Source organism: Perca flavescens, chromosome 5, assembly GCF_004354835.1.
Source record: "Perca flavescens isolate YP-PL-M2 chromosome 5, PFLA_1.0, whole genome shotgun sequence".
In the NCBI taxonomy this organism is placed as follows: Eukaryota; Metazoa; Chordata; class Actinopteri; order Perciformes; family Percidae; genus Perca; species Perca flavescens.
In genome coordinates this window covers 24,507,189-24,531,791 of record NC_041335.1, presented here as the reverse complement: position 1 = coordinate 24,531,791, position 24,603 = coordinate 24,507,189, and the positions used below count along the sequence as shown (strand labels likewise).

General features: G+C 39.1%; 1 protein-coding gene across 2 annotated transcripts in view; it reads right to left on the bottom strand.

Annotated features, from left to right (window-relative positions):
* Positions 1–459: 459 nt before the first annotated feature.
* The window catches only part of rasgrf2b (Ras protein-specific guanine nucleotide-releasing factor 2b), a 39,894-nt gene continuing 15,750 nt past the window's right edge, over positions 460–24,603 (bottom strand). Inside the window, exons 4-29 of one of the 2 annotated variants that reach the window (XM_028578591.1) lie at positions 21,780–21,869; positions 21,487–21,623; positions 20,666–20,782; positions 20,443–20,522; positions 18,725–18,918; positions 18,480–18,589; positions 18,276–18,394; positions 17,035–17,195; positions 16,842–16,908; positions 16,161–16,297; positions 15,577–15,659; positions 14,965–15,213; positions 11,315–11,534; positions 11,035–11,230; positions 9,819–9,958; positions 8,724–8,799; positions 8,335–8,441; positions 6,009–6,121; positions 5,545–5,605; positions 4,841–4,944; positions 3,547–3,631; positions 3,256–3,453; positions 2,759–2,838; positions 2,556–2,673; positions 2,402–2,470; positions 460–1,520 (exon numbers count right to left, since the gene is read on the bottom strand). In XM_028578591.1, the coding sequence (XP_028434392.1) occupies positions 1,428–1,520; positions 2,402–2,470; positions 2,556–2,673; positions 2,759–2,838; positions 3,256–3,453; positions 3,547–3,631; positions 4,841–4,944; positions 5,545–5,605; positions 6,009–6,121; positions 8,335–8,441; positions 8,724–8,799; positions 9,819–9,958; positions 11,035–11,230; positions 11,315–11,534; positions 14,965–15,213; positions 15,577–15,659; positions 16,161–16,297; positions 16,842–16,908; positions 17,035–17,195; positions 18,276–18,394; positions 18,480–18,589; positions 18,725–18,918; positions 20,443–20,522; positions 20,666–20,782; positions 21,487–21,623; positions 21,780–21,869 (3,204 nt within the window). In that variant the 3' untranslated portion in view covers positions 460–1,427. Of the gene's footprint in view, positions 1,521–2,401; positions 2,471–2,555; positions 2,674–2,758; positions 2,839–3,255; positions 3,454–3,546; positions 3,632–4,840; positions 4,945–5,544; positions 5,606–6,008; positions 6,122–8,334; positions 8,442–8,723; positions 8,814–9,818; positions 9,959–11,034; positions 11,535–14,964; positions 15,214–15,576; positions 15,660–16,160; positions 16,298–16,841; positions 16,909–17,034; positions 17,196–18,275; positions 18,395–18,479; positions 18,590–18,724; positions 18,919–20,442; positions 20,523–20,665; positions 20,783–21,486; positions 21,624–21,779; positions 21,870–24,603 lie in introns of both variants that reach the window. The other variant, XM_028578590.1, reaches the window with a different exon arrangement.

Here is a 24,603-nt window from a genome sequence, read left to right as displayed (position 1 = left end):
ATACAAAACTAATATAAATACAGTATCTGATGAAATAAATAGCATGGTAAATAACGATCATACTGTCACTCAAGCAAAGCTACATGTCAGAGAGTGCAAAAACTGTCCCAGCCTACATCCAAGCGTTACACACTGGGACCTGACTACACACATCAGTATCTAAAAGCTAAAGAAATCAAACTGCACACAAACGCTGCAAAAGCTTTGGGACAGTAAAGGTTATAACAATGTTTAAACACTAGAGGGAGATATTTGCTGCAATGACTTCACTGTGTTTACACTAACATGCTACTGTTTAATCCACATGACCTATTTTCTGAAAAAAAGAAGTTGAATAAGTGAAACTACAGTCCAATTTCTAAAAGAAATCTTAGGAATTCTAAGCAGGATTTCTATAAAACTTTACGCTTGTAAATTGGCAAGTGTGGGGAAGTTGACCTACACTAATGGAAGGCACTGCTAAAGTTTTTAATTTTGTATCATCCATGTGGAATTTATTTTAGAAAGAGCTTTCCATTTTTATTGGACATCTTTAGGCAAAGACCGACTAAAGACAAATACAGAATTCTTTGTTTTATCAATGGAAAAAACAGCTACTTTATCAAAATATATCACATTTTTCCAGTTTAAATTATGTTCATTTTAGTATCTTTCTACATTATATTGAAGGCTTAAAGGCGTTTTGCCATATCCAGCCCACTGAGGATGCATAGTGATTTAAAGAGTCACCCCGGTAAGAGTGAAGCATGCTAAGCAGAGGGTCATGGGTCAGGTTGAAGGCCATTTAGACAGTTACATCCCAAGCTGAAATCATGCAAGTTTTGTGCAGTGACCATCATGACAGAAAGCATATTTTGGGGATCTTGCTCCAAGACATGGCACGGAAATGCACAGGTAACAGAACACAGACAACAGCACAGAGACACCAAGCTCAGACATCTCTCTCTTACACTATCTGTATATGCTACATCTCTGTTACATCCACTGTATTTCATCCATTCTCTTCATGCTCTCAGCCTTCCCTGCACTCTCAGGCTGTCTGAGGAAGTGTGATGTCATGTGCACCACACTCTAGACTGAGGAATGATGAGCGCACACAGCGACATGTCATTTCCTAAAAACCCTCACGCAATGCAACCAGAACCTTTTTCTCTTGTTCTCCTTGAAGACAATCAATCTACCACCTATCCACCTTAGAAATTCTCAGCCTGTCCTCTTTTCATGCTCCCTCTCTTGTAAAAGCTTGTTCAACTGGCCTCATATTTGACTCTAAAGGTATCTCTCACTTCAGTCAGTATCTCTCTTATATTTATTTCCATGTCACTCTCGCAACTTTCGGATTTCCTCTTTATTGATGAAATTACGTGGGCGTGTTGCCCTTGGGGTCCAGGTTCGGCAGGCTCCCACTGGCCTCAAACAGCTGTAACTCATGCTGGAAGCCTGGGCTCGATCTTCAGTGAGAGATCATAGAGTGTCTCTTCATCCATGATGAGAGTCTTATCCAGAAGGTACTGGGTCACCTGGAAAGAAAACATAAAAAGGGGGGAGAGATATTGTAAATTACAGACCAGCAAAAGCTACGGCTTCATTTTGTTATTTTCAATTAAAGGCTGAGATGTTTAAAAATCATTTTAGTTCTCATAGTTGTCTTGAGCTAAACTACTACTAGTATGTCATAAAAAAAGTCATAGTATATATAGCATGTCATAAAAATATAAAAAATCATAGTATAGCATGTCATAAAAATGTCATTAAAATGTCATAGTATAGTAGGCCTATGTCGTAAAAATATTATAAAAAGTCATAGTATAGTGTGTCATTAAAATATCATAAAAACGTCATAGTATATGTCATTAAAATGTCATAAGTAGTAATTTAAGTAGGTGATTACGGCCCTGCTCCACAGTTCACTGATTGGCCCAGCTAATAAGCAGAAAAAGAGGGCTGGTGATTTAAGATGGCTTCTGCAGGGCTGTGTTTTTAGCTCTCAGAAATGTATACATTTCCAAACTACCATATATCAAAGGAATTTTTAATAATCCTTTCACACCAGCAGCCGAAGCCAGCACTTCCATAAAGGTTCTATGTTGTCAAACCTTGTATAACTAATTTCTAAATCTTTTTTAAACCCACTTCTACATACTGCTAAGTTAAGTTAAGTTAAGCTAAGTTAAGATAATGTTTGACAATTTATATCATAATTAATAAAAGCAATTGTTATGTGTTTTGCTATTATAGCCATGTTTTTTTACAGTGCTATATAAATAAAGTTTATAATTAATTATTATTATTAAAATGTACTGTACATTCAATGATGTTCAGTGCTGCTTCGGTGATGTTCTTTAGAAATAAAAGGCACTCCTATTAGGAAGAAATATTCAATGTGTTTACAGAAAAGTACCTTGGCTTGGTGCTCTATTCTGTACGGAGTCTGCTGGAACTGTCGGATCTCTCTGATGATGTGGGATATCTAAAGAAAATTTTAAATTTAAGTTAAGTAAAGTATACAGTGTACAGATGATTTGCATAATTTCTTTATGCATGTATGTGCCTACCATCCTCATTTTGGAGAAGTTAACAAGACCTTCCTCAGTAAAATTGGGTGTTCCCTCCTCAATAAAGGCCAGATCTGTTAGATACATTCCCAGGTATGGCACACATGGAGGGTTGCAGCTGTAACAAATTGCCTCAAAGTCAATCAAAGCACATTTTATTTTCTTAAGTGTGATATGTATAACATGATTAGCAAAGTTCTCACTTTTTCAGGGTCTCCCTCAGATTTTTAAACCTTCCCTCAGAGGACACAGTCTTCTGTAGTTTGTCCATCAGGGCTTTAGTCTGGACAAGACCAGAAATACACATTTGTTTACATCATCAGACAAACACAGGACATACACATACAGTAGTTGCATTAAGCCAAAATCCACTTACTCTTGATAATAATAAAATGACAAAATCAAATTTTCTTTGGCCCTGAATAGGCAGCATGGCTTGGTGGAGAGACAGATTGTCTGGTAATTGGATGATTATGGCTTTAATCAATTTACGTAGTGCTCATCAGAATTGAGCAAACAGCAGATACAGGTAAATGCCAATGTGCATTGTCTTTCCCGGGAACTCTCTAATTAAATAAATTCTATATACATTTGAAGACATTACAGAGACCAAATAACTTTCTTCTAATCATCTATGCTTAGGTAAGCCTTATATACACTCATTTTTTAGGTATAGAGGATTGATAGAGAATTATTCTACCTGTTTGCTGACTTTAGCCCACGTCTTCTTTAAACGGTAGATGGCACTGCGATTGAGCGCGGATGTGATCTCCAGGACTCCGTTGTAGTTGTTGAGACAGCGGCAGATGTCAGCCACAGCAACCCACTTCTCTATGGAGTTGGCTCTCGAGCCCACATCGGTGTGGGTCATAATCTGTGATGCCACCAGGTTACTCATCTTCAAAAGAAAAAGAAAATTAAATATTAAAGGACGTGTTGGATATTTACAGAAGGGTTAGAAAAAGGTTCTTAAGATATTGAAAGAGCTTACATCATTAAAGTGTTGAGTAGTTTTCATGATGTATGGCGTCCTCTCTGTCTTATCAACCTTCATCCAGCCCTGCCCCAGGAACTCTCTTAGAGACGTGGGACAGACACGTGATAAGTCCAAATGGGATCACACACACTAAAATACAGCACAGTCCTTTCACAAGATATAAGTTACATTAGCTAAAGCCTGTGACTTAAAGATATTATCACATCCCCAGCAGGGGTTGATAAGAATTTCTTAAACTAATTAAACACCACAAGTAAAGAAACATGTCTCATGAAGGCTGAACTATCATGAACTGGACTAGATGTGCATCACGTTATTGTTGGATGAAAATCCTGTATTGCCATGTAGCCGAATATAAAGTTTTGACAAACTACAAAACACATTTCTTCTAGTTTTAATTATTTAAAAGGTAGCGATGTTTCCTTCAACTGTTTTTTAAAAACACAAACCAAAGAGTTGGAAACTTTTTTGAAAGAGGGCCACACAGTAAAAATAAACTAGATGGGGATACGATGAGGCTTTTAACCTGTTTTACTTTGCTATATGATATGTAATGGCATGGATAAATATATGTCATTATATAGAAGAAATACAACCACATTTACACCTCCATTCAAGAAGGCCACATACTCAGAGCTGCTGTTCGGTGCATATGCACAAACAAACAGTCTGTTTTCCCCCCCAACAACCCGTAGGCGTAGGGAGGCGTCCCTCTCATCTCCCGGGGTAATCTCCAACGTAGTGGCGCTTTAGCCGGACGCTTATGAGTATCCCCCACACCCACACCAGAGAAGAAGAGAGTCCAACCCCTATCCAGGAGTACGGTTCCAGAACCGAGACTGTGCGTAGAGGTAAGCCCCACCAGATCTAAATGGTAGCGCTCCAACTTTCACACAAGTTCTGGCGTCCCCAGAGCCAGCCTCTGCCGCCCGGGTCTGGTCAGTCGAGGCCCCTGACCCCCATTATCAAATGTTTAAATTAATAAGTAAACGGTGCAAAAAAATCTAAAATTTAATTGCAGGTGTTGCAGATGTTGCTGATGTGAGAGAGAAGACTTCATCATAGCAGCAGCTTACCACATAGTGATGTCAATATCTTACAGGTTAATGTGTAAATTCAATAAGCCAACACTTTTCCTCACTGCCTTTAAAAGCATACTTTTCTAAGGAGCTGCCTAGGAAACCTGTGATGATAAACTGGTCTCATAACAAGCAGTATACATAAAGGTGATTTAGTTTTATGTGGCCTAATGCAGATCACAGTGTGAGAGCGTTATGAAAGGACTGACTCATAAGGAATGCTTCTGAAGACGATGTGATCCAGAAGTGTGAACTGCTCGGCCAGCTCCATCGCTGGGAGAGACTCAAAACACTCTGCCTTCGAACAATCCGCCTAAACACACAAACACACACACACACATGGACACACACATACAGAGACAGTCATTAATAGACAGATATTCACACCATAACACAGATAACAAGGATATTTAAACTTATGAAGAGACTGCCTATGATGAATATGTTTTATGACAGTTGACAGTTCCCTGGAGACAGTCACGGTCAAGAGAGTTTTTTTTTTACCCCTCCGGCCTGAGGAGCGAGTGTATGTGTGTGTGTTTTTGATTCCCAGTCATTATTAAGCCAAAATAACATTAATGACTCGTCCTGATTCTTTTTTTATCTTTGGGAACTGGTAAAGTACTTGGGGGAGGTGTGTATTAATGTGCAAGTATTTCAAGGATGCTGGCTTCATACAACAGGTCATCCCATAGAGAACCACATTCATTAATTAAACTAAAGCTGTATCACTTAGCCAGTCTGCATAACAAGAGGTGTACGTTATGCAGCAAAAGGTAGAATTTCTTTTCTCTGCAGTTAACTGTTGCTTCATTGACCCAAAAGAATAAGAACTAGTGTATTTTAAAATTATAACAATACTGTATGTTTGCAATGACTCATCAGAGGATTTAATGAACTGCATTTTTCTCACCATCTGTAAGATGTCCTCTATCCTCAGCTGGGCATCGTCCTGCTCATCCTGAGAAAGGGCACTAGGAGAAAGAATAGAATAGAATAAAATAAAACAGAATAAAATAAAAACAGAACATGCTCCAACCGAATAATACAGATTAGAACAGAATATATCGGAATAGAGTAAAATAGAATAAAACAGAATATAATAGGACAGAACACATACATGTAATAAAATAGAAAAGAATAGAACAGAACAGAATACAACAGAATATGATAGAAAAGAACATAATAGAATACAGTAGAACTTAACACAATAGAATAATGAGAAGCTTTCATACAAGACAAATTTATGGCAGAAATTATTCAACTTTTAAATGTTACATTTGAGTGCTTCATATCCATGCTGCATGTTTGTGTGTGCATATATACGTGTATAATTGTGTGTGTGTGTGTGTGTGTGTGTGTGTGTGTGTGTGGTACCTTAGTATGTTTGCAGTAGCTTTTCTCTCCTGAGGCAGGAGGTCTGGATCTCTGAGGACCTCCTCCAGAAGACAGATCACGGACATCTTTAGCTCCCCGTTCATCTCAAAGTCCTAAACACAAACACAAATTAACTTCCACAGACCTCATAGACATATGTAATTAGTTCTCCAGCACCTAAGTACATGCCTATTTTCAACTCGTACCTTAAAGGTCCCATGACATGGTGCTCTTTGGATGCTTTTATATAGACCTTAGTGGTCCCCTAATACTGTATCTGAAGTCTCTTTCCCGAAATTCAGCTTTGGTGCAGAACTACAGCCACTAAAGCCAGTCCCACAATGAGCTTTCCTTAGTATGTGCCATTTCTTTGTCTGAAGCTATTGAGGAGGAGAGAGGGAGGGGCAAGGTGGAGAGTGGGGGTGTGGCCTTGACCAACTGCCACTTTTCTCGTTTGAAAGCCATGATGTCTTTCTCTCATGGGTTGGCCAAATTTTCTGGGCGGGCAAAGCAGAGAAAGGGGAGGTAACCTTGCTCCTTATGACCTCATAACAAGCAGATTCCAAAACGGCTCATCTGAGCTTTCCTTTTCTCAAAGGCAGAGCAAGATACCCAGGGCTCGGTTTACACCTATCACCATTTCTAGCCACTGGGGGACCATAGACAGGCTGGGGGAATGCATATTAATGTTAAAAAACCTCATAAAGGGACATTTTCATGCCATGGGACCTTTAACATTAATCTAAACAGACCAGAAGTAAAAGCTAACAAGAATATATTCATTTTTCTCACTGTCTAAGTCTAAACCTCAAATTGGTTCTCACAAAGATAAGATAGAAGTTAGGGGTGAACAAAATCTTCTTTCATGGTATATTTCATTTTAGACAATAATATTGATATTTCTTGTGATAATTAGTAAAGTAAGAGCAGATTTAATTTTGTAGATAACTTACCTTATTTTACTGATTTCATTTGGGATATTTGACATGATATAATTGATAATAATTATACATATTTAATAGTTTAAACTTTCTTTTTGTGTAACTTTGTGCAAATTGACATCATTTTCATAATTGTTGAGGTTGAGGGACTGATACACCATTAGATGTGGATATATTAGGAATACTGTCAAAGTTGTGTTGTCCAACTGTTGTTTATTTAAGTAGACCACATTGCAAAACCAGCCCTCGTGCTTTAACCTTACCCACATCGCAAAAGTAGTTGTAATATGGTGACTATGTAGTTAAGAGTAAACCTAACCAGCGCTACATTCTGAAAAAATCAATTGAGAACGTGTTTATGGATAAAATAACCAGATGGTCTGTTTTGAGCTAATCCAGCAAATTTAACGCCTAAAAATATAAAGGTAAGGTAACACATTGATGCAAAAATCATTAAAAAAGTTAACTACTAAACTACTATAAATCTTCTTCTAATCTTTGATTTGCAACATTTGGAGATATTAAAGAGACAGCTACAGGATACGGTATGGCAAAATATCTGTGTTAAAAATGTATTTAGTCTGATTGTATATATGGTCATATGACATTCTCTAGTCTCCAGACATTAGTCTGACCAATCATCAGTCACTGCTGTACAATCTTTCATGTCTTTCGACTGATTCCTTCTCCTGAACCCCCTGATTTCTTCCAGCCTTTACACCTTCTTTTCCTTCTCTTTTTCCCTTTCATTCCCACACCAATTCAACTCTTGTTTAAAAAGGTCAATTTTAACAAGCTCTTTGTTCTTTGGCCTCCCAAAGAAAAATGTGAGTGGGTGTATACTGTGTGTGTGTTTGTGCTTTGCCTCTGCGTTAATAAGCACACAAAAGTGTGCCTGTCATCACAGCATTTTATGTTATTGAAGAAAAATACGTGAAACAGATCGATGCAGATACAGATCGATTAGACCTCTATGCGGGGAGTCAGTCAATTACCATGATATTCACTTCATTAGAGGCAACTCTGGCTGTTTAGCAGAAGAGTAGGTAGACTGAGGCGTGTTGAGTTGGTTTGGTCTAAGTGACAAGGCAACAATATTCAGTGTGTTTGTGTGCATAAGGCTGTTTACATGCTGAAGTGAGGGCAGTGGAGCAAAGAGAGAACGCATCAGACACCTGCTTTAATGAGACCACAGATTTGATCACCCCAGCAAAAACAAGGGACCACACACACACGCGCGCGCACACACACGCGCGCACACACACACACACACACACACACACACACACACACACACACACACACACACACACACACACACACACACACACACACACACACACACACACACACACACACACACACACACGTGGGCCCAGACAGACCTGTGAGTGTTTGGAAACCCAGTGCCGCAGTACGTTGAGAACTCTGTTAGTTGCAGCTCGGCGGATGATGAACTCTTTATCACAAGTTCTTTCAGAGTTAGTAAACACTGGAGAGAAAATTTAAAACATAAAAAGGAAAAAGACAAAATGTTATTACTCTGTCATAATATAAAACTTTCAATGATGATCTTGGGCTTAACTGTATTTACTAACAAAAGCAAAATTTGTTGGTGGTTAAGAAGTATTGAAATTGAAATGTATTAAAAGTAAAAATATTGCAAATGAAAAATGCTTCATTAAAAGTATTTCAAACGTAAAGTAGTTGTAAAGTATTTGCGTGTGGGCGTGCTTGCGTGCGTGCATGTGTGCATGCGTGCATGCGTGCATGCCTGGTGGTGAACCATGTCCTGCTGCTGCTGTGGCGATAGCAAAGGCTGAAGCAGGAGAGACTGAGCAACGTGAGTTCTCCCCTGACTGGACTGCAAACACACAAACACATACTGTAATTATCATCAACGACAACAATAGTGTTATAATGTTTTAGCGCTGTAATTATTAAGAGGAGTCAACACAAGTAAACTTTCATTTCATATGAACACAATAAAAACATGATTGGTCACAAGTTAAAATACATTTTTTGTATGATGACTTTTTTTAAACTAAATGCCAAATTGCCTATTTTATCAATTAAAATACTTTTAATAGCAACCACCATTATCCTGTGACAAATTAATGAATAACCAAATAGTTGGTTACTTGGTAACCTTCTGATAAAATATTCACATGAGTACGTACATGGGAAATATTTCAAAGTTTGCCTTACTATTCGTGTAAATAACCTATAAGAATATACATATACATTGTAAAAACAATATGTACATTAGAGGCTGTGTTTAAAAGCTATGCTAAAATTGGCGGCTATGACTATATTTCAAACCAGTAATTTGCGTGAAGAGAATATGTTGCATGTAGAAAAGTTTATTTAGCTGATATACTCATTACATCAGGCATCATTTGTACTAGTGTTTGTAATATACGTCAGAGAAATTTTAGATGCAAACTACAAATGTAAATGTAAATTCACCTATACATCATTAACTGTATTTATCATCACTAACGAAACTCCCAATAATTAACATTGTCATTCTTGTTACAGGCACATTGCAGACCATAAATATACACCTCATTGTTCCATCCATCCATACAGGAATTCTCACTGTGATCATATCAGTCATCACCTTTCATTTTTTTTTAAACATTGGAAATATTATCAGCATCATAACTCAGTCACACAGGACTATTTATGCCATTGTCTGGTTGTATTTGAGCTTTATATTATGCTGCTGTACTAAAGATCAGCCTCCGGGGTCAGAGATCTTTGCCTGGCTTTGCAGAGTGGCAGTGCAGTGGGCACAGCATTGCCCACTGTGAGGGCTTCCAGCTATATCTTTGTGGTTTAGTTAGTCTATGAGTCATAAAACCACACACACAGTGTTACCTCCAGGCTGTCTGTAGCGGAGGTGTCGAGGTGTAGAAGGGGATCGACTTGGAGACATGTCTCCTGCTTCACTGCTCTGAGGAGACTCTGGGATGATTTTCTCCACTGCCACCGACTCCAGGACAGCTAGACAGAGAGAGGAGAGGGACAAGAATAATGATGATGATGATGATGAGGATGATGGTTATGGTCATGATGGTGGCCATTACTGTTGCTGCTCTACTGGAGAGGAGAACTTTATTATACTTAAGTTCACAGCCATGCAGAGATCACTCAGTATAACCAGTGGATAACATCAAGACTTCTTTACTTGTATCATAGGTGTACAATTGGGTTGAGATTTGGTGATTGTAAAGGTTATAACATAACAGCTTGTTTCACATAATTGTATGCATTTGTATTCTGCCCTAATACAGTAAACACAGCACAGTACATGATTACCGGGAGCTCTACTGTAGATGCTCTTGCTACTACATATGCATCCTTGTGTTTTGCTTTGGAGATCAATATGTTGTTTTATTTAAATGAATTTCATTTGGATGTAACTTGATAGATGCAGAGATATTGCCTATTTTCACCTGATGACTCATATCTACTAATATGCTTAGAATATTGCCAAAACACTGCCAATTTGTGAGTGACAAAGACCAAGAGAAAGGGTAAGATCAACAGGCAAAAAGGAAGATGTGCAAATAGCTGCATGTATATAGATACATTATATCATATACATTTTTGATTAAAAGCTAAAGAAACGGTGAGACAGTATGCAGAGGAGGTGAGAGTGGCATAATGGTACAAGTGCTAATGGCTCTTTGTCTCCTAGTGAGCTGTTAGCAGCTGCCACACATGCACACAGTCATGTACACACTGTTATTGTATGTGTGTGCACATGCTAATTATGGTCTAACTGCAGCTTGTCCTTGCTTTGCTGCTGCAGATGCCCTGACACAATCCCTCTCCAGTCTCAGAAGGCTGTTTAACACCACCATTAGAAGATCTGAGCACGTTTGGTGGGAAGTTGTCTTAGCTGATGTCCCACCAGGTGCCTTTTTCTGCTCTTACATGGAACACTTCACACTGTGCCATCTGAGGAGTGACCCTTAGCTCTTCATGGAAGAAAAAAAAAAAAACAGCCCTAATGCTCTGTGCTGTATAAATGTTTTTTTGCACTTTATTTATGTGGAAACTATAGTATTAAATACCTCTGCGGATGCTCCGTCTCACTTTGCCACAGAAGGGGTCGATCTTGGGCACATCCTCCCCTTCTGCAGTCGAGCAGGGACTCTGGTCCGGGGACAAGGGAATGGGTGGAACTTGGTCCTGCGGTGGCTTGGAGTTGTTGGGTGGGGGAGAGGTGGAAGAGGGAGGAGGAGAAGAGGAGGTGGTTGGAGTTGGGGTCTGAGGTGTTGGGGTTTGGGGGGTTTGGGGGGTGTGGGCCGATGTGGGGCTACTGGCAGCAGACTGGGAAGTGTTATGGTTGACGCTGGAGTTTGAAAAAGGACTGGTTAGGTCGAGGCCTCCGACCCTGGCGGTGATGGGGGAGTGGAGGGAAAGCTTTCTTGTTTGGACAGGGGAAGAGGTGCGGGACTGGATGGACAGAGGAGGTGGAGAGGAGAATTTGCGGCAAAGACGAGGTGATTTGTCGTTTATGTGCTCGCCACCTCTGTTGTTCTGATTGGTGGCAAAGAACAGCTCCAAGGACCTGGAAGGGGGTAAAAAGCAATTTGTTGGCAAAAAAAGAGAATGAAAAGAAAGTGTGTAATTGCAGCATCTCAATAGAAAAGTTGTTTGTCTATGTGCCTAAAAGTTTCAATAGCAAAGTCATTGTGTCAGATAGTTTTCCTGTATTAGACATACAGTATATATGGTCAAAATACTGTTTTCAGAATTCATAAACATAAAAAAAATCAGATGTCACGGAAAACTGGGGAGCTCAAGGCATTCAGTGTTACATTTGGGGCATTTAGCTAATGCAGTTATCCAGAGTGACTTATAATGAGTGTGTGGGCACATACAGTGCTGTCAGAAAATATATGAACAGTGACACAATTTTATTTTTGTTGTGTCTGTACTCCAGCAGACTGGGATGGAAATAAAACAATGTTTTTGAGGTTACCGTGCTTACCATGACTTTAAGCTTTAACTTTAGGGTGTTTACATCAACATCAGATGAACAGTGTAGGAATTTTAGAACTTTGTATACATGGTTCCTCAGATTTTATGAACAGGAGGTATTGGACAAGTTAACATGAACTTAAATCTGCTCTAACCGTTATCTTTATCCATTCAAAGGATGAAATGACTACATGAAATGTGAAAGAGGTCGCTCAAAGAGACAAACTCAAATTCCCCTCAGCTGACTATGATTTTGGTACCTGATTATTTGCCTTAAACAGGAACATCATAGTCAACAAACAAGTATGCAAGTAGGGGAAAAAATCATAAATCTTTTATTGCAGACTACATTTGCAACATTTAAACGCCTTATTTACCAGGCAATGAAAGTTCAAAAGCTTTAATCGACAAGCATTTTGTAATGCCATTAACATTGCTCAGAAAGTTGTGTGTTCAGAGCTACATTAAGAGAGGAGTAATCATGCATAGATAAACACAAACACATCCATCATTTATTCACACAAGCCACTTATTCAGCAGGAAATAGAGGAACAAATTGCATCCCCAACTGAAATAAAAGAAAGGAAAGGCAGACAGAGGAAGGAAAGATACATGAATAGTAAAGAGGAGGAATGTTGAAGAACTTTGAAACAGCAGTAGATGCTTAAGAGAAAGATATATAAAGCAGACTGAGAGGAATGACGAAAAGGGGTCAATATGAATAGAGAGAGAAAAAACTGCCTTGAGGAAGTGATGCTACAGTGAGAGAACATGCTACAGACCGCCCGCAGATTGAACAAACTGGTGAAATTACATCCCCTGTGAGTTGCTCCATTCATTTAAAGAGATCAATAGCAGGTATATTCAAAAGTAAGGGAGAAAGTCATGCATCAGTGAAGTGTCAGACCATGACCAGAGGAGAGGAAGAACAGGCAGGAAAAGTTGAAAAAGGGACAGCAAGAAGAAGGACAGAGAGAAGAGTCAGTTACTTGGACTGATCCATGGCTATCTTCTTGATCTTCAGACTGTAGTCGGGAGAGATGGATAAGATTGACAGACGGTCAAATGAGTGGTACTGCACCCTGTAGTTAGAGGGGACATGAAGAGACAGGGGGATGGATGACACAGAAAAATGATTAAATGGATGGGGTGATGGTTGGACTGAGACATGAAAATACAAAACCAGGAGATGTGATGAAGATATAAGATGGTTTGAGGGAAGATGATGTAAGGATGATGGATGGATCTCTTAGAAGATGAAAGGTGCGTTTGGGGAGGAGGGGAGCCAGCGTGTGAGTGAGAGAATAGCAGCATATGTTTAATCTTCCAAGTAATCACATGACCACATGGGAGAAAAGAGAGATAAGAGAAAAGAGAGCTGTGTTAAAGTCTGTGTACCTCTGTGTATTCTGTCTCAGTGCCATGCAGAGAGTCTCTAACAGGCAGATGGCCGCCCACCACGAGCCAGGGTCTGCCTGAGGTTTCTGCGTGTTAAAAGGAAGTTTTTCCTCACCACTGTCGCACCAAATGCTTGCTCTTGTGGGGAATTGTTGGGTCTCTGTAAACTATGGAGAGTGGTCTAGACCTACTCTATCTGTAAAGTGTCCTGAGATATCTTCTGATATGATGTTACTCTATAAATAAAATTGAATTAAAATCAAGGGACAAAAATGAAATGAGGGCACCTCTTTGATAAAAAACAAAACAAAAACAAAGAGGGATTTTGACTTTGAAATCGACCCCACAAAATGTAATTCTAATCGTTGTAGTGCTCTAATCTTCGTCAACAAATGCTCAATAAAAGACATGAAAAACTAATAACTGCAAGACAAAATGTGAAGGATATAGTACACAAAATTGTAAAAGAGCTATGAAATATCAATACATGAGGTTAAAACAAGACTAAGAGTCTACAGCCATGCTAGGGGCTCTGTGATGCTATGCTTAGGGACAACAGTGCTTTAAGCTACAGTACTGTACATGCTCATGTCAATATGCTAACATGTTGATGTTTAACAGGTATAATGTATGCTAGAATTCACTAATTAGCACTGAACACAAAGTACAGTTGAGGCTGTGAGGATCACCAAAGTCATGAGAATTAGTCCTCTGAGGACCATGAATGTAAGAATATACTTTCATGGCAATCCATCCAATAGTTTTTTAAACATTTCAGTCTAGACTAATGGCCAATGTAGAGCCAGCATGGCTAAAAATCACCAAAATAAAAACAATAAAGTAAATGATGTTCTCCTTATAAACCTCTTCTTTTAATGGCTCTCTGGTGGATAAGGGAGAGAAAAAAAATGAAAGGTTTGACTTAAAGGACACTTGGGCTGCTCATGTGCCCATCTTCAATGACATTAGGGGGAAAATGAAGCATATCCTGTTTAAGTAAAGGTTTAGGAAAGGGGGATTGCCCTACATATGCCCACTATCTTTCCTGCACACCTCTGGTCTCTGGATGAATCCTCCCTGTTCTCTTCCACTGATGGCAGCTACAGGCCACGGTGAGTTAGGCTTTACATACAAACCTGCCCTTGGGCAGAGGAAAAGACAGAGGTTTTCCAGTCGAAAAACTAATGCCGAGGAAGAAATATAGACACACAATTCTTATGGATCCAGAGACGTAATAAGAGAGAGAGCATGAATAAAGTAAAGAGAGAGAGAGAGAGAGAGAAACTCCCCATCTGACACACAGTATATTCCTATGGCTGTGCCAAAACTTTGTTGAAACATCTGTTCTGTTGGCCTCCACACACAGGCAGGTATGTATTTCAGCCAGTATGTATTCAACCTTGTGGACAGAGTCCAAAACACTGACCCACATCTGACTACATCATTCACAGAATTAAAAAAAAGAGGGAGAAGCTAATAAAACACTCTCAGAACACTCATAACACGCAAATACACATCCTTGCATATTTTATACACTCATACAAACACAAATATAGACAGATACACAAAAACGACAAGTTTGTGTTTGTGAAAGCATATTTGTGTTTGCGTTGTATGACCTGATGGGTATGGAGGAGAAGGGCTTCTTGTAGATGTCGGCCAGTTTGTCCATGACCACCGTTGCCGTGGTGAAAATCCTGTATGTGTGCAGGAAGGTGTTGAGAAAGTCTATGGAGAGGAAGCGCAGGTCGGTCAGCCTCTCCAGCAGCCGCTCCACGCTGGCATAGCGGATCTGGGGGACCTTGCAGGAGTTGAGCGTTTTGCTGAAGCAAATGTCAACATCATCTTTATGGAGACGCACATCGGATCTGATGGATACACACATACACACACAAACACACACACATACACACACACACAACCACGCATGGGTGACTGCTGGGCTGATAAGCAAGGAAAAGGTTATGAAAGTAGCTGAGCAAAAACAGCCAAGTATAAAAAGATAAATGAATAAAGAAAATCCATGTATTCCAAAAAAGGAGTATACCAAAGAATACTTTTGAGGATAAATAAATATAAAAAGCATAATACATAACATACAGCCTAACAATTATACAGTACTGTACATCAACATGACTGTAACATTTTCACCCAGGTATGCTACATCATATGTTTTGCAACACTGGCATGAAGAGATGGGTGATCCTCTTCACACACACAAATATACTTACTTGATCATATGAGGCACAGTGACTTTAGAGTTCTCCTCAAATACACTTGTCATCAAGCCATTACAGCGGATATTATCTATACACTGCGGAGGCAGAGAGAAAAGGAAGATAAGGAATGAGAGAATGAAGTGAAAGAATGACAGTATGAGAGGGTTTGTTTTGACCTATAGAATTTAAAGAAAATGGTCGGTGGAGTCTGTAACACCATACAACACAAATACTCTGGATTTACTTTGAAATAATATTTCTAGTACTCATTTCTTTATTGGTGCCCTCCCATTAAATTAAAACAAATGCTGAAATTGTTGTGGAAATATTTCAAAGGTCTAGCCATTTGAAACTGTCAATGTTTTTATTTTTGTTTTATAAGAATTAATTGAGTCTGACATGCTTGTATGGTGCTACTCTGTTTGTGAAGTACTGAGGCAGTTAGCTGAACTCCCCACTGGGGAACTGCACCCGTGTTGGTGTTTACTTATCACCAAGCCTTCCCAATGCCCAGCGGAGACATGCTCTTGCTATTTGGAGGTTCTTGTTATTCTGTGTTTGTCTGGCTAGTGTGTTTGTGTGACTTTGTGTATTACCTGGCTAATATCACTGGTCCATGCCGCCTTCTCCTGCCGAGATGGTGCCAGTAACACCACAGTGAATGAAGGTGTGTCTGATGGCTCTACTATGAGCTTAAAGTCCAGCTGACCAAATACCTGACCGCTAGCTTTAGCTGTGTGATAGAGGAAAAAGAAAGAGCTTTTTACAGTACAGCAATCTTCTTAACAATAATGTTACGGCTGCCGTCAATGTAAAAAAGAAATGCTTGTGCTTGTACCTACACACACACACACACACACACACACACACACACACACACACACAAAAACACACACAGAGGGTTAATTAAGTGGACCTGCTATCTCCATTCTGCGCACCCCTGAGGTTTAAGTGAAAAGGTGTGTGTTGAAGCACATGCATGCGATTGTCTCAGCACTTGTGTGTTTGTGTGTAGGTGTTTCATCAATCTCCCTATTTGCAAAATGAATCCTTAGAAGAAGAAGAAAATAATGGACAATGATCATCAATGTCAAAAGATTAAAACCTGACATTTAAAGGGGTGAGCATCTGATATTTAAAGGAAAGTAATTTCTGGACACTTATCATTTGACACCTAATTAACCTCTGTAAGTGGTGAAGGGTCTAAATGAGCCAATAAAAGCTGCCAGTATGTCGACCAACGTAGATGCAGTGCTTCATAGATGTGGTTAACTTACACTCCTCGTCACTGGCATCTGGTTCCTCTATGAGTGTGCAGTCAATCAGGGACAAAACTCCACCTTGCTGCAAGATTTTAATAGCAAATTAAATTAAATTAAAAACAGTTTATTTTGGTTAAAGTTTGATCAATTAAAATGTTAATTCCCACTCTGAAATCTACTTAAACTACTGAGGTTAAGGTGTTCTCACCTTGAGAAGGTGCAATTTTCCTCCAGAACTGCGTGTGCAGACGAGGAAGTGTTTGGTGAAGAGAAAGCACTGACGTTCCCCTTCCTTCTTCAGAGAGAGAGAGCCCAGACGGACCTTACTTAGCTTCCCTCGCTCCACTGACGGCAGCTGGATTAGTGAACCTGAGGAACAGGTCGGGCACAGGATTACATTACGTTTCATTAAGCTGACACTAAGCTGTGGGCTGTGTAAAAAAGCAACATTTCTCAATTGAAAATGCAGTGGCATAAACTGTATCTCTGCTTCAACCTGACAGGAACCTTGGATCAAGAGAAGACGTGGACTGTCAAAACTGGTGTGAGCACTTCATGCGAAAGTGACCTCGACAAATCAGGAGATCAGATACAGCAGCTCATTAGGGTTTGCACACTGTAGCAATTAGCACACTTCTAAATGAACAGTGGGAGAGATATGGGTTCAGTGCCTGTCTCAAGAGCACATCAACAAGATTGTGCAGGTCTTGGACCAGTGCCTTTTATTGAACTGCCTCTCCAATCACTTGATGCATGAAGTAAGTGCTGATTAATACAGTACAAATTATGCAGTACATTTGAGATAAAGCTGACCAAGAATTACTTTTTTTGTTAGACAAGGCAGACTGTTGGATCTGGCACCATGACTCCACACTAACACTTTAACACACACCAGTGTTCACAGGCAATTCATTTATCTTCACAGTAAGAGAATATGAACTTGTAGTGGCTTTAAATATACAATTTTACATTAATTTGACATACCCTTTTGCCCAAAGTAGTTTACAATAAGTGCATTGAAAGATAAGACATCACAGAGGTTTTCCATTTAGTAAAGAGAAATTGGTTTAATCTGACAGCTTCATAGGAAACTGCAGCTGCAAAAATGGGATTAAACAAAATAGGTACCTTAATCTGTTTTGACCTGCTTGGGAATAATTCATTAGGATGCTATTCTTTGAATTATGTTAGTTACTATCCCTCAGAATAATATATTTGAGAGGTTAACATGGAGAACTACAACCAATTTTTAGAACCACATTTTCTTTTACTGGGCAAGCTAACAAAGAGACAAATCTCCCCCAGTAGAAGGTATTACAGTATCTAATATCATGTCTCAGCGTCTGTGCTCTCAGATCACAGGTTGACAGGCAGGAGGGTCTTACTGTCAGGAAACCTTTCAGAGCTTTGCTGTATGGTAAGCAGTGCTGTGACCTGACAAAGACTTACCCTGCCTGACAAAGGTCTGGCTGGTGTCCAGTAGGATGTCACAGCCCTCCACTATCATCCTCTCTATAGCCAGGTTCTTCCGGATGTTCTCTGTGTCGCTCACCTCGTCATGCATTACTCTGGCCATACACAAACACGCCAGTTAGTTTAATGTCAAAATGTATCAGGAAAGTTGATAATTCTGGCAACTGTCCAGACACATACCTGGACAGATTCTCTAATTTGGACTTGGCGAATTCAAGACTCTTGCGCTCCACATGCTCATGAGGCGTGTGTGCCAATAACTCATGCAAAGTAATGATGTAGCGAGGAATCTTGTAGGAGAGAACAGCAATAGGGAAAATAAAGATTATTAAACACATGAATGAATTGAGATCAAAACACAGACATTTATATTTGTGTTACAATATGTTTGTGAAAACGTGAGTGTGCTGGTGCCCATGATCTACCTGGAACATGGGGTACGTGAGGAAGGTCTCGAGCATCCGTCCCTCACAGGCGGCGTTAGACTCGTACTGTTTCAGCAGCTTGTCAAAGTCTCTGTTCTGCTTACAGTTGGCCAAAACCTGCAGGCTGTACTGATGGTTACGCACAAATTCCTGATAGATGTTCAGCATGGGCAGCAGGATGTCAAATAGGTCAGCTAGAAACAAAAACACACACATATACAGTATATATAGTAAGTTGAATAACGGAATGCAGTTCCCAAGTATTTGCCACCAGCAGATGGTTTTAGTTTAACATTCTGTTGCTATAGCAACTGGCACAAAACTGGCAAATATTGACAATGGTCTTTTAGCTACTCCCCAAATGCCCTTGTTGGAGCATTATGTTTTAGCACAGATTTTATTATAGCTGTTTTGTGATTTGTGATTTGTGATTTAGTAGAATTTTGTTTTTTTGCTTACCAAACTGTCTGAGTTTAACGTGTTGCTAATACAAACTGCTCTTCTTACTTTTACTCGTGTGGACTCTTTGTGTATGTTTACTAGATGAATTACTGTCTTGTACTTCCTATGCGGTGGCCTAATGATAATATTTCACTGGAGATACTCTTCCTGGCATAAGGGACAGCATAACAATTTGACAGCTAGCTTTTATCGTAGTCTTCACTTTTATACTAACTTTGATTATGGTATCTCGTTTCTCATTGTCCGATACTATTTTCACAGTTTTTACTTCCATCCAATAACAACTTCAAAGGCCAACTGTCTTCAACTTGTATAGGGCGCACCTATAGTCAGGGCAGAGGGCTAATACAATTTAATTTGCTAGTATGAATTCATTTAAGTCAATCCCAAAATGGTGAGGGCAAACTACAAGACAGAAGGTGGTGGAGCGGATTTGGCCAAGGTAAGGATAAAGGGAAATGGGAAAAGATATTTCAAATGTATAGCAGTGAAACTGACTCCTTAAAACCAAATTCAGTAAACACTGATTGGTGATTTTATGAGTTTCTTTATTGATCCTTGTTTCCACTTTCTTGGACAATAAGCAATTGTTTTAAAAAGCATCATCACTGTGTAGATGCATGACAAACTCTATTCAAAGAATGAATATAAACCCATTTATGGGATATTCTATAACAGCACTGGCTGAAGTAGAGGATATGTCCTGATTAATTGCACAGAAACAAATGACTGGATCATCAGGCTTTTCAATGGCCATGCCCTGACAAGGATAAAGTAATCAAAACTGTGCAAGAAAACAAAGAAAAACATTACATAAATGGATTTGATGTAATACACATTGTTGATCAAATATCTAAATTCAGTGTGAGCCTGAAGCAGAGTGTCAGATAAGGGTGTTTAGTCAGTTGACCCTTTTCTTTTTGAATATGTCACAAGTCATTTGCTGTCATGTCTTTCAGCAGTCTGTCTCCTAGGTGATGCTTATCTGTCGAAGGGCTTCTGTTTTAGGAGGTGAATTTGTGGCATGCCTTCTGGTCCGGGTGGTCATTGTCTGTCAAGACAATGAGTGTGCTTGTTGCAGACTAAGATAGGGAAATGAATGTGTGTGTGTGTATGGGGCAGTAAGACATCAGGACTGACGTTTGAATGAGACAAACTGGACCACTGAAAACCTGACATTGATGTCACTGAGTGGCTGCAGAGTGTATGCATACAGCGTGTATATGTGTGTTGTGTGAGGCAAAGAAACAGCTTACCCAGCACCAGAGTTGGCCAGTTGGCTATTCTTGCCTTCAAGCCTTGATGGAAAATCTCATGAAGGAACATGATGGTCTCACTGAAGACACAGTGTCAAAACAAAATGACAAAAGAGGATTTGTTGTTTTTTAATCCTCAGAATCTTTCTCTGCTTGTGCCCCCAGTGTAGTTAACATGTCAGTGATTCAGTTAAAAGCAAAGATGGACGGAATCTCTACACACCTGTTGAGGAAGATGCTGCTGACATCGTCGTGGCTGATGGGGGGTTTCTTAGAGCTGGCAGCCATCCTCAGAGGTCTGAGGAAAAAGTTGACCAGGATGTAGAGCTGGTGGACGTACCTGTCATCACACACACACACACACACACAGTCAAAATACTTATATGTATTACCTAATACTGTCTTAAACAGTGAGATATAGCAGACTCCCCGGCAATGTCATAGAAATTCAGGTTCATCTTCAAAAAGCATACAGTATAGGAGCAAATATATTCAATGAAGACATTGTTCATATTTAATAGTTGGATTTTGTAATATTGTAATATACCTTAATGTTGACTAACAGTTAGATAATAACATTTCCTGAATGTTTTTATTTGTTCTAGCTGAAGCTATAATGCATAATGAATGTCTCTCCCTGTTTGCCCATAACTGTACAAACACATTTCTAATCTTTTCTCAACATTTTCTCGAAAATATCTTATGAACTTATCAAGTTACGATTTGCTATACTAGTAACCCATGTTTTGTCAGGTTCTGATAATCTGAATGTGATTTAGTTTGTTTGAATTAATCCAATACATTAGTACATTATGGATGGCAGTTATGTACAAAATCTTCTATTTCAGTGTATGTAATTTTAAATTAACTATCTATCTATATATATATATATATATATATATATATATAGTACATTTTCTGAAAATTCTATTGAGAAACTATTTCAAAGTGAAATACGGGAATGTCTGTTATGGCATGTACTGCAAAGCTTGACTATAGTGACAAAATTTCTACAGTGTGTGCCGCTATAAAGTATTTACATACTCTGTCTCTGCCTCCACCATGTTAAAGACGATCTGGTTCCTCTTCCTCATGCTCTCAGCGTGAGGAGAGCAGATGTAGTCTTGAACAATAATCTTCCACTTCCTCCGACAGAGCCAGCCCCGCATGAAACTCTGCACCTGAGGAAATACAAACAAGGTAGCTTAGACGCAGTCATACACATGGAGCGTGCATACTGTGCATGCAACACTTGCAAGAAATGCCAGGTAAGACACAAAAGACAGGTTACAGAAGAGAAAAACACAAGAAATCTAGGTAGTAAAATATTTATTTACCTTTTTGATCTTTTTGATATCCGGGTCTTCATTTTCATGGTTGACATGGTAAGGCCGCATTCGCTCCTTAGTTTTGTTCAGAGCTATAATCTTTTAAGAAAAATTCAGTCACAAACAATTTGAGCATAATGTGGTTGACTAAATGTCTGAACAAAAGACACATTAAATTACAGTAAAATCACATTAAATAGAAACAATGGTCTTCTGAGGTATAGTAGGAAGTGATACAATTTAATTCATGAGGATATTTTATTCCTAAACTAATTAGGAGTAATTTGGTTGAATATTGTATATGTGATTGTCATGCAGTGTATGCTTAGTGAACTGTTGGTGCACCAGATAGACATCAGACTTCCTCATCTTTGACAATCTGGTGCCTTCATTCAGAAAGAGAGAATGGCAGAGAAGGGGAGGGCTGCTATCAGCTGGTGACAGTAAGCAAATTAAGGCTTTGATGTGCTTGATTACCTGTAGTCGGGCACAGCAGGGACTGACAACAAAGTATCATCCTCTGCAGAGACATATATATATATATATATATATACACACACAGTATATATATTTTATTGTAATATATATACATAAATATATTTCTAGCACAAACCAATATATGGAAACCATAATATCAAGGCATTTTAAAGACCTAATCTATCTAATCATGACAGTTCTAAATGAAATACTATAATAAATATCTTCAGTCAGATTGGCCTTTAGACATGTGACATTTAGCCAGCTGCCTAACAATAAAGTTTTTTCAGTTTCAGTTTTTTCAGGTTTTGAGCCAAGACCTACATGTGACACATCACAAAGAGAATAAGCCAGGCAGATGCCAAACTTATTAAGCTGTGGGGGAAAGAAATCTCATTTTACATAGTAAACCTAATATTAAATGTCTCTACTTCTCTTTAAATAACAGTGATGACTAACTTTAAACATAGCTGGTGAAAGGTTTTCGTGACAACGCAATCTTCCATGAAGAAGAAATGAACCCAGCAGAGGTTGAGACTTAATTTATTTTATTTTATCTTTTAAATTCTGAAATCAATTTTAGTGCTTCAACCTCAGAGTTTGTGAACTTGTCGGTTAGTGAGAGAGGACAAACAATTACACGTTCAACGGGCTTTAAACAGTTTTAAAATCCTGCGTCGCTGTCGCCAATGCAAACCCAGTCAAGGAAAGGGTTAACAGAAACAGAGTTTTGGCCAATTATGTTCATTGTTATCCAGTGAAAATACTGATTTAGCAAGGGGGGTTAACACTTTTGCAAGGCACTGTATCCGTGTCACATTTTCAGTAGGGGCTGAGCCCCCCTGAAGGTCTGATCCAAGAATCGCCCCTGAGCAGTCTTATAATAATTTCACCTATTTGTTTTTTACCTTCAGGCCTCTTGACAACATCAGTTAATCACAGATGGAGAAAAGCATGAAATATGAAACCAAAGCCATTTCTAGCCACACACTTTCATCTTCATTTTCTTATTCACTAGAGCTATCATGCCAATGGCAGTAGAGAGGAGCCAGTCTGCCAACTGTTGACAGTTACAGTGGCTAGTTGGTTTAATTATTCATAAACACGGAGCAACACACACATAAACAAACAAACAAGAGTATGTTTTAATGAGATGGATCGCCAACTGCACACTGGCTCTCAAAGTCTAATCCTTTTATCATGAGCAGTCCAATTACACAGGCAGATGTTCATAAAATGTCTTTCGTTAGCATTTTCATTATCAACGGGGCTCACTGTATCCCTGCCAATGACATATAATCACAGTGTGTATGAGATGAATCTGCCACACTTGTTGCTCTAAAAGGGGGAATAAAGCTAAAATCAGCATAACAGGCTAACCCATTAAACATAGTGTTATTTCTTCCTGAAGACAGAAATAGCCAAAACAAACAAAATATTTATGCTACAATTGTTGACACAGATGAGCTGAAACAGAATTGGAAATAATAGTGGAGCTGTGATTGAGCAAATGAGCAAATAGCTTCCCTTGGGGCCGACTGCTGCTCAGACCAGAATTAAATTTCAATAAAGCACCTGTACATTGAGATTAACTCTGCAGTGCCTTCTGGCCATCTATGTGGCACATAAGAGAACATCTAACATATAGAATCACTTCTCATCTGATCCAGCAAAGACTAACACTAAATGATCTGGTAAATCTGGTAAAGCAATGGTATAGCTTTACTTTATTTAAAATCCATAATTTCTGAATAATTTCCCAATAACCTCCTAGTTTTCTATTTTCCTATAAAGAACTATGTCATTTGGTTCAGTTGATACACTTCCAACTAATTAGCTCCAATTAATTGGTAGAGTAACTAAACAGTCTTTTTGTCAGTGAATAAATGAATGACTTTAAAGCTAGAGCTACTTTACACATTCCACTTTCACAAAAATACTAAACATGTTCAGAGTTGGCAGATCCATAAACCAGTGCTACCAATGACTTCTTCTGGAGTCAGGTTTATGCCCACATGCCCTGTATATACATACATGCAATTTTTCTCCTTCTCCTCCTACGCTCAGAGGTGAATGAGCACTGTTCACACCCACTCCTCTGCTGCCATAAGCACAGCTGTGAAAACACACACACACTGCTGCAAACCCATTACCCATAGGGATATGGGTATTCAGATATATATTAGATTTCCTTGGATCACCGAGTGAGTGAGTGAGTGAGTGAGTGAGTGAGTGAATGAATGAGTGAGTGAGTGGGTGAGTGAGTGAGTGAGTGAGTGAGTGAGTGATGGCAACTTTATGTATGCATACCCTAGTTCAATGCCTTAAAAAAATGAGGAAGAAACATGTTTACTGA